The sequence below is a fragment of the Nothoprocta perdicaria genome, unplaced genomic scaffold (genome assembly GCF_003342845.1).
Source record: "Nothoprocta perdicaria isolate Ctin4 unplaced genomic scaffold, notPer1 scaffold_38, whole genome shotgun sequence".
NCBI classification, from domain to species: domain Eukaryota; kingdom Metazoa; phylum Chordata; class Aves; order Tinamiformes; family Tinamidae; genus Nothoprocta; species Nothoprocta perdicaria.
In genome coordinates, this window is record NW_020455621.1 from 491,563 (window position 1) to 501,469 (window position 9,907).

At 39.8% G+C, this 9,907-nt stretch overlaps 1 protein-coding gene across 3 annotated transcripts in view; it reads right to left on the minus strand.

Moving 5' to 3' along the window:
- Positions 1–531: 531 nt before the first annotated feature.
- The window catches only part of GNG4 (G protein subunit gamma 4), a 14,117-nt gene continuing 4,741 nt past the window's right edge, over positions 532–9,907 (minus strand). For all 3 annotated transcript variants that reach the window (XM_026044750.1, XM_026044748.1, XM_026044749.1), the window contains 2 exons: positions 9,365–9,484; positions 532–1,231 (listed from right to left, as the gene is read on the minus strand). In XM_026044750.1, the coding sequence (XP_025900535.1) occupies positions 1,103–1,231; positions 9,365–9,460 (225 nt within the window). In that variant the 5' untranslated portion in view covers positions 9,461–9,484 and the 3' untranslated portion in view covers positions 532–1,102. The remainder of the gene's footprint in view (positions 1,232–9,364; positions 9,485–9,907) is intronic.

The following is a 9,907-nucleotide window of genomic DNA, read 5'->3' on the forward strand; positions in this document are numbered from 1 at the left end:
CACGAGCCCCAGAAAACCAACGCAAAATCCAGCAGCGAGGGAACTCACCGCCCGGGTTCGCCTCAGGGACATCGCCACCCCTTTGGAACAGGGATGCAAATCCCAACCTTCACCATCTCCGATTAAGATCCACCATGGTGTAAACCTGTAGCTGTTCAATGGCCCCCTGGGCCAAGGCTATATTTCAGTTTGTGTAGCCATGCGTTCATGGGGGTGCAGCTGTGTGCCTRTTGATGGTGCAGTGCTCTCAACGTGTGTCCAGAATAACCTGCATTTGCCGCTTGAGTCCTCATGATCTCTTGCTCTCCTGCGCAGAGCGTAAAGACAGAGCTGCTGAGGAAAGGGAACCCTCCTCCCTGGGCTGATCCAGGTGGAGTTTAAGTCCTTCCCCGAGCCTCGCAAGAACAGCCAATATATACAGTTCAGTTTACTTTGTAAAGCCATTTGAATCATTGCTCAAAATAAATTACAGGCAGCTACAAGCATATTTTTTCTACGGCTTTATTGATGTAGTCCTAGCAGGTAACTATACATCTTTATTTTGTCTACTGTTACAATGTTGCTTTACTAAGACTGTTTTTGTAGTCAAGTTTATTATAGCATTCACTAAACACATTTGTAAATATCATATACTGCAGAGGGCTGATTATTACAAACATCGTAAATCGCTGTCATTTCCTTCCTAAAGAGAGCTACTTGAGGAAAGGTCACACTACTCTTTTAAAATAAATTKGTATAGCAAATGAAGCAAATAAATTAAATTTCCCTTCCAAAGAAAATGCGAATGTTAAAAACAGTTTCGGCGTCTGTATGACTCATTTAGGTCTCAGRAAAATCTATGACTGGCAAAGAAATCTACAATTTGATAATGTACTTAATACTTTCATTACGGCCAAATGAATCTTTCTGAAGCACTGAAATTTAATTTGTTAATTGGCCTTCAATTTGTTAGGAGTCAATGTTATTTACCGTAAAATGCACTACCTCCTAAAATACTGTAATTATGGGTTAATTATTGATAACTGAAGAAAAAATGCAAGGAGTTATAGCATGCATCCCTGGTAACAAATTTTAACAAAAGACACATTAACTGCAAACGGACTCAAAGGATAGTACAAAAGAGTTTCTTCTCCCGAAAGGGATTTTCAGATGCAGGCACTGGAATAATAAGGGGATCCTCTCCAATGTGAGCATCGCAGTATGCCAGTAAATCAGCAGCAGCCTTGGATACCTAGCAGAAGATACGAGAGAACCATGGTAAGGCTTAATTCCAAGTCAGTCAGCACTGCACAAATATCCTTCATATAAAACAACATATAGGAAGCCCTTTCACAGAGTGGGAATACTCTGCTTTCGAGCTCACTACTCTTGAGTTTGTTCCTCCTAGGCCTAATCATTGTTGCGCACATTTTATCTAATACCCTGCCATAAAATGGTATAGATTTAAACGATGGCTGTCTAACTGTTCCTCTTCCATTGGAAACACGGTCAGGAGCACCCCCTGCTCCTAGACAGGGGCAGCCCAGGCTCACAATGGTGTATGTAGCTCCGTAAAGGCCTTCAGCCTCAGCTCTTCATCCAAAACCTTCTGTATTCTTTGGGCATGTTAACATGGAATTGAAAAGCAGCAACAAATCAGGAGAAAAACTTGATCTTTTTGGGTCATAGCTCCCATTTAAGCTGAATACTGCCCTTTTCAATAAATGCCATCTAACATTTTCTGTTTAGTGAGTTATAATAAGTAATTCAAACCTGATAATTGCCTTTAGGCCTTTCAGACTTGTCAAATAAACCATTCTAAAGTTTCCAAACTTAGCAGTCTACTTCAGGTTTACTGAGAAGTCCTACAGAAATGCAACAAAACATGAAAGTATTTCTGTAAATTTTAAGAATTACCTTATATTATCTAATAGAAATCTCTGACTTGTTGTCCAAGTCTGTGAATGCTTATTACACACATTTTATCCAATTTGTGAAGCAGTTTTAATTCAGCGTTCCCTGTTTCAAGTAGCCAAATTCAATATAATTCCTATCAAGATATAGTCACAGTCTGCCAATGCACAAGATCAGTGTGTTGGCAGTCAGGATATTGTGCATGACATTAAAAATGAAAACATTTTGTCTGCAGCTGAAATCTTGTAGCCTTTGCAGCCTGGYTTAAAATGTTGGTGACATTAGACTCACTGTGACTCTTGTAAATTTTTTCAAGAACTTCTTAGAACTCATATACAAAATATTTTTTTTCTGCTCAGTTAGCAAGACAATTTTTACAACAATCTGAATCTCTCTTTAATTACTATGTTTTCAGTATTACCATAGATACTGAGACGGGGAGTCTTTGTAAAATAATGTGTTCCTCTGAGCACCGTGTCAGACTCTCCTCAGTCAGATGCTGAGGTTTGCATGTTTGCACAACTATAGTTTTTCCACAGCAGAGAGCAAAAATAAATCTCCTTTTTTTTATCATCAGAGGTGTCACTGCTCTCATGTTGCTTCCTCACGCTCAGCTTGCTTTGGCAGGAGCCCAGCTTGGGGCAGGCTTCAGGTAAGACCTGTGCAATCAGTTGCACTCATAGCCATTTCCCCAACTTGAAATATCCACTAAAAGATGTCCTGCTAGAATGCTTACAACCATAAAGTGCTTAGGGTTGGCATCCTAGGAGAAACCAGGAGGCTTCGAGGAAGCTRAGGAAGCAGAGCTGCAAGATTACTTCAAATCAGCTTGACTTCGAATTACATGGTGATACAAGAGGGTGGGCAGAGATGTTACATGTGAGCAATGGATTCCTGGGCCAATACAAAGTAGAAGATTGAAAACTGGACTGAGCAAATCAGCTATTCAGATATTCAGGAGGACTAGGGCATCTGAAAAGAGGGGCACTGCAAACCAAAACGAGCTSTAGAGTCTGACTTCAAGTGTAAAGAAAGGATTGTGACTATTTTCAGACATTCTTCAATTTTTTGCTTGCTAGGCAAAGACAAAAGGATGGATTTTACAGTGTGATGGCACAGTCTGGAGCCACAGAAGTAGAACTGTAATGGCAAAGTAGATAGTTGAGATTGATATTATACTAATCATTTTCATTTAAATTTATTAGAGAATTTTAAAAAGTTAGATTCTCCAAAGAGAGGCACAATATAGGCACAGTACTCAATTCTTACCAAGCTCAAGAAAGATCAAAAGGCAGCAAAAGTACTTCTCTTTGCAACTGATCTRTGCTGTATCTCAGCAAAGTCTAAACTAACACAGAATCCATTCACTGTAGAGGAACTCAACCCGTTTCCAAGAGCTTTGGGAAGATGCACACCACGGCCTTTGGAGAAGCACTTTCAAGTCATGAGAATCCCAATTCTACTCGTGCTTATTTAACACACACATTTTCACTTTTCCCTTGTCCTTCATGATCAGCTGTCTCTCTGAAGAGACAGCTCTGTGCTCTAATTTATTACTGGTCCTGAGCTCTCAGTCCAAATGAGCAAGTCAAATTCAGAGCCACAGCTGCCCACAAAAAGCTCAGTGCCATTTTCAGTGCTATGTCACAATAAACTTTATTGCCCTAAAATCTAATGGAGAGCTACTTTAATCCTCAGGGCCCCATAAAGAGAGGTTATTAAAGACACCTGGCACATCCATCTTCAGTTATTAAGCTGCTGAATGAGTTATTCTGTTCAAGAGAACAGTAATCTTTTTAAGGAGATGGATCCTGTAAAGGCAGSGGATCGACAATGAACTTCAACAGACTGATCTTCCCGTAGCTGTTTTGCTTGTTCCACATAAGGATAAGCAGCATCAGCCTAAGTGTACTGTGAACTGTTGGATGGAAGAGCAGTRCAACAAGGGATGTGAAATATCACAAAGCAGGGCAAGCAGATTCTTCAGCATTGCAGTGTTCAAACAACACAAGCAAATGAGTTTGCTCTTGGATGAAATATAACACGGTTTAGATGAAAGCAAACCTGCAACATATATTTCACTGTACACAGATTCACTGACTGAGTTCTGAACATGTCAGCCTCAGCTAYGTCGTGTATTTTCATGCTTAAAAAGGGGGTGCAGGGCTGGAGAGAAGCACCCCTGCTACGCGGGGCTGCAGTGGCTGCAGAGGTGGGTTCTGGCCCCTGCGGCACCCAGCGAGGTGCGGGTGATGCTGGAGGCAGCCGGGCAGCGGCCGCTCTCCATGGGCAGCCGAGTCCGCTGTCGGCACCCCAGCRGCCACGCAAACCTTCCACGCTGACATGGAAGCTCAAGTCAGGACTGTGGCCAAAAAGGAGCCAACTGCAGTGCTGCCTCCAGCACATTTCCTGCCCTGTGTTATTCAGAGTGGCAGAGTGGAAGGCTACAGCAGAGGCAGCTTTTTTAGCAAATGTCAGCACACCGGGGGTGCCTAATGACCAATCATGTGATTTGTTATTCTATAAAATTACATCTCAATCATCCTACTTGTACCACAGAAGAAGTTAAATGAAGACCAGTGCACCATAGCTTGTACTCACCTTCAGCTGTTTCTGTAGGTGAATGTTGTCAGACAGTTTCCGAATGGCTTTAACCAAGAATTAAAATATATAMTTTGAACATTCAAATTAAACTAACATGCATTTATTATTTCTGCTCTCCTACGCAATCCTGCTTGACGTACAGATTCAAAGTCATTTATGCTGTGGAAGGGGCTAAAAAAAGAAAAAATCAGACTCTACTTTGATTGATGAATTTTAAARGAAAATTACCATTCCATATTTCTTATATTTTAAAATGCACATCTAGAGGAGCTGGAATACATATGTATCGAGCCAATCTCGCATTTCATACAAAAATTTTTATTCTCTGAAGTGTAAGAATACATCTGGCTGTCAATTTATCAGGAGAAAAAAAAGCCAACCCTGACGCGTTAAAGAATTAGTCTCAGGAGAACTGTGGAGTTTTACCATTACATTTCAGAGCAACAGAGGTGATAAAAACAGCCTAAGTTAGAACATAATCCTGTTAGCTGCACTAATAATTATAAGCTTCAGTGACAGGGGAAAATGCTGCAATTACTATGTCATCTGTCTTGTCATGGTGTGACTAATTACTATCCTGGCTACAAAACCCACTCTGTTTATCCTCTACATCTAAAATGAAGAGATTCACACATTTATCAGCAATCCCACTGCTTATCTCCTATCCCTATTCAGAGCCAGTTGGGAATATTTTCTACCTTCTTAAGAAAAAAAGAATAGTAGCTGATACACCAYGGATCTTAAATGTCAGAATATCCCTCCTTGCCTTCCTGCTTGTGAGGAGAAGATTAAACAGTGCTTTATCTTTGGGTGAAGATAAAGCTTCAGCTGTGGTGAAGCACCAATATCTCTTTGCTTTCTCAACTTTGCTGGGAGATACTGTAATCTCCCAGGCACAAGGCCATTGTTTGCTCTTGTTTGATGTCTTCTGGCATGGAATCTACCTCTCCTGATTCCTACTCAATGCAAAAGCATTTCTGAAAGGACTAAGAAACAAACCAACTCTTCCTCACAATCCCACATATGCTTGTTCAGAGAAATTCTGGAAATCAAGGTATGAACCTTCTGCAAAWCATACTTAGTCTATGTTAGTACAGGAACCATTAAAAGAGTGAAACACAGTAGATTCTGGGGTGCATTTGTTCTGTCCCAAGCTGCCTTGAAAGGTGAAACATTGCACTTCTAAGCTATCTGCTTTCTAGATTCTGCATCTGCCACATCTGCTAATACTTGTGCTTTTTAACATTAAATTTTATATATATATATATAGACAGAGATTTTACATATGTAATTAAGAACACTACAAATCTAACSAATGAAGCTGTCCACATAACTGAGTTAATGCTTTGGAACTTGAAAGGCATGGTTTTACTATATAAAAGCAATTTAAAAACAATCTACCAAGCATGGACGATTTAAATTTGTCCAAATTTGTCCATGTTTTCCGAACCTTTTCCTCTGTCACCCATTCACATCTTTTCCTTCTTGCCAGTTTCACTGTTCATGCAGCTACAGGATGAGCTGGGTTGGGGGGACTAACTCAACTGAAAATTAACCTGAAGTTTTACACTGTAAAATGGCAGAGTCATAGTTAAGGAGCTCTAAAGTACTTGCAAAAGGTGACTAAGAAAGAGTACAGTATGTTGTACAACAATATATGATTGGGAAAAATTTTTCTTCCATGTTACTTTTACAGATCTGATTCTACCTCTGAATGCCAAATTATTGCATAGCTCTATGGCACTATCCCCTTCTGCTTCCCACTGTTACCAATGTATGCTCTTGGAGTGACTCTTTCTGTTTCAATTTAAGAGCACTCTTTCATATAGGAATTTAGGAAAATCTATTTCTTTACATTTATTAAAAAGGCTTCGTGCAGAAAAGAATAAAGTGTCACCTTAAATGTACTCCAAGTGTTAAGAAAATAAACCAAAAGCAAAGACATTGGTTTTGCAATTGTCACCATGCAGGCTGAARAATTAGAAGTCTGGGAATTTACTGCCATGTTTCCAAACTCAAATTAGCAGAACACATGTAGCACTATAAAATGGGCAGTCGGGGTATCTGCTTTGTTGAGGTGATAGGAACACCAGTTTCATACCTCTGCTCATCCTTAAGCTCCTACTTCCCTATCGTGCCCAAACCTGTCATTTACGCCAGGTTTTTCCGATGGTCTTAGCTCTTCCTGTCCTCTGGGGAGCTGCTGCAAAGTGCTGCTCTACACAGCTCTAATTGCAGCCCCGTGACGCCAAGGCAGATGCTTCATAGCTGGTTCAAGGAAAAATCATTAAGCACTTAAATACACAGGAATTTCAATTAAAAATTTGAAACCTGGACGTGATTTAATCCAAAAGATTGAATGATCCCTGAGAAAAGGGGTTGCTGAGGAAGTCCACGGACCACTGAGGCTGTGATCACAGCACTGGGTGACATGGAGAAGGGAAGAGTCTCTGGGCCAACGTGTCTTCAGTTAATGCCTATCTTGAAGCTGATTTTTTTGCTCTGAGGTGTACCAAAGTAGCAGCATTTCAGGAAAAGTCACTTTGGTCCACCAAAACTTGGAGTGATCAATAGAATTAGGGCCTGAGGAGTGCCACATGAGTTGCAACGGTACAACCTGGGCAAAGGGACACCTAACTAGGGTATATCCATGTCAGTTCCCGCACTGCTCCTCCCTAAGGCTGGGAGGGAAGCCAGTTTGTTGTCCTGCCGGCCTCAACTTCGCTGCCAGGTTAATTCAAGTGACCACATTCCAACTTTGAATAAACAGAAATGACAGTCTGCATGTTAGGAGGCTCTGTGCAGGCACCATAATGAGGCACTGGTTGAGCAYCAGTAACAGTTGCCCTTTCCAAGACACTGGAAGCTGGGCTAAGAGCTTTGAAGAAAGGAAGGAAGAAAGGGAGCAGGAGAGAGAGAGAGAAAGAGAGAGAAAGAGGGAGGAGAGAGAAAGAGAGAGAGAGAAAGAAAGAAAGAGAGAGAGAGAGAGAGAGAAAGAGGGAGAGAAAGACAGAGAGAGAGAGAAAGAAAGAGAGAGAGAGAGAGAATCCGGAGAGAGAGAATCCAGAGAATCTAGATATGCCCTGGACTACACCAGTTATTCTATCTGCAAAGTGTAGTTCATGGTGCTGCTGTTGCCATCAGGTAAAGCACGTGAACACAGTCCTGTGTACACGGCCCGCCACAAGGACCCCCCGCAGCAGGGTTAATGGAGTGGATGGAGTGCCAGGAACCACAACATATTCCTCAAAACATTGAAGTCCACGTAGTGTAAGAAGCAGCTGGGACGCCAGGAGCAGACACGTGTAAGGAAACATTCTGCACTGCTGCCAAAAGAGGTCTGGGCTCAGGTGAGAGGAATGCGGCACAGGACTAACCATATTGAAAACTTACCTGTCAYATTACACTATAAAAAGGTAGGGTGATAGTTAAGGAAACAGAAATAACTGCCCCTACCAACACGTAGCTAACACATGATGAATTTGTGAAGATACTATACAAGAACACTACCACAGTTATGCAAATTCAGTCAACTTTAAAGGACATTGCTAAAAAGGAGGCAAAAGAGTGCAACTATAATTTATATCTTCATATAATCAAGAGCAAATACTCTTGTGAAATACTAACATTCCTGAATTAAAATACTGTCTTTCTTGTCAGTGAGTTGGTGATCTGATACTGTTTTTAATGGTAATTATATCACATTACTCCCATATTGACTACATCCAGGATTCTACCTCACAGGAGAGAAAGACAAACAGATTGAATTAAGATTATATTAACAATTTAAAGTATAATGTTTTCAAATCAWGTTACTGAAATTGCAACATAAAAATGTTAAACTGCATTTTATACATTGATTCCAGGAATTAGAGTCACATATAAGAGATCATTAAGCTTTAAATAAATTAATCTCTAAACAATTGTATTTAAAGAAAGAATACTGTCACTGGGAAGCTGTCTTTAATTTTTTAAGTAATTTTAGCACTAACAGTGATATCTGATCATCAGTGACCACGTACTTAGAGGATGGCTTGGTGTTTTTAGCATTAGAACATTAATGCCTACTGAATGAAGTTCTACCTCAAACATGTGCTACCACAACAAGACTTATCTGCAATAAGAACTCTCCAGCAGCTTTCTTTTCCTGTGTACTCCCACAACAAACCTGATTTTTACTTTTATACTCCATGATAACCAYGACTAATAAGAACTAAAGACAAGAAATATTGGCATTAAAGTCTCTGAACAGAGATACTTGTATCCTGTGTGAAACCCCTGTAGGGGGTTTCATTCTATTTTAAAGGACTTCAATATTACTAAAAAGAAACTATGGCAATTTTATTAAGAATTTCCAAATAATGCCATGTAATGATTTTAAAGAAATCAGAACTGAACATTGCAATCACACTACACTATCTGGGGCAATGACACCTGTACTAAAACAAATCAAACCAAGTACTTCAGTTTGTCTCATTATTATTTAAAGTCATTATAATGTCTTAAAGACTTATTTAAATTCCTAAGGAAACACTTTCCCTCGTATCGAGACACCTGAACAGCATTTATATTCAGATGCAGTGGGAAAAGGAGAGCAGCTGTGCATCAGTTAATGCATTTTAACAAATTTCACAAAATACTGCTTCTGTTCTGGCAGGTGTCACATAAAAATAGACTAGAAGTCCGTCTTTGAAAACAGTTTCACTAGAGCCAAGGAGTTAGCAAATAACTGATTCGTAAGAGCTGCAGATTGTTTTATATCTCAACAAAATCTTGATTTCAGCTGATCAAGTCTTTCACATTTAAGGGAAGTCAAACCAGAACGCAGTGAGTGAATTCAAAATATCAACAATAAGTCTAAGTTTACCTTCATCCTATCCATGTAGGCTTCCATTTTTAATTGCTCCACAGCTTTCCTCGCTTGGGATATACTGGTTGTACTGTTGGACATTAGCTCCTTCATTCTGTTTTCCTAGAAGGGTCAAAGCTGAAACAATTGCAAAGATAAGCCAGAGGAAATAAAGCACAAAGGAATAACTTTTTAACTGCTTTCATCTCACAAAGCACAGATGTACAAAGACAAAGTGAAGATAACCATTCCTGCCCCCTTTTAAGATACGTACATAATCTGTGCTGAAAAATGAAATGGTAGAATACAAATATGATAGTGAATCGTGCTCAACGCTATTTTGAAAATATAACATTTCAATACTTGTAACATAAAAAAGCAAAGAAAAAGTAAATGCTGATTTAAATTAAAGCAGTTGTATGAAAACAAGAACTTTATATTTGCTAGTACAAAGAATGTATTTCCTACAGCTCTGTTAACTAAAAGAATGGAACCCAAGTTTCTCCTTAAAGCACCTTTTAACCAACTAAAACCATGCTACAACACACTAACATCCTTTCC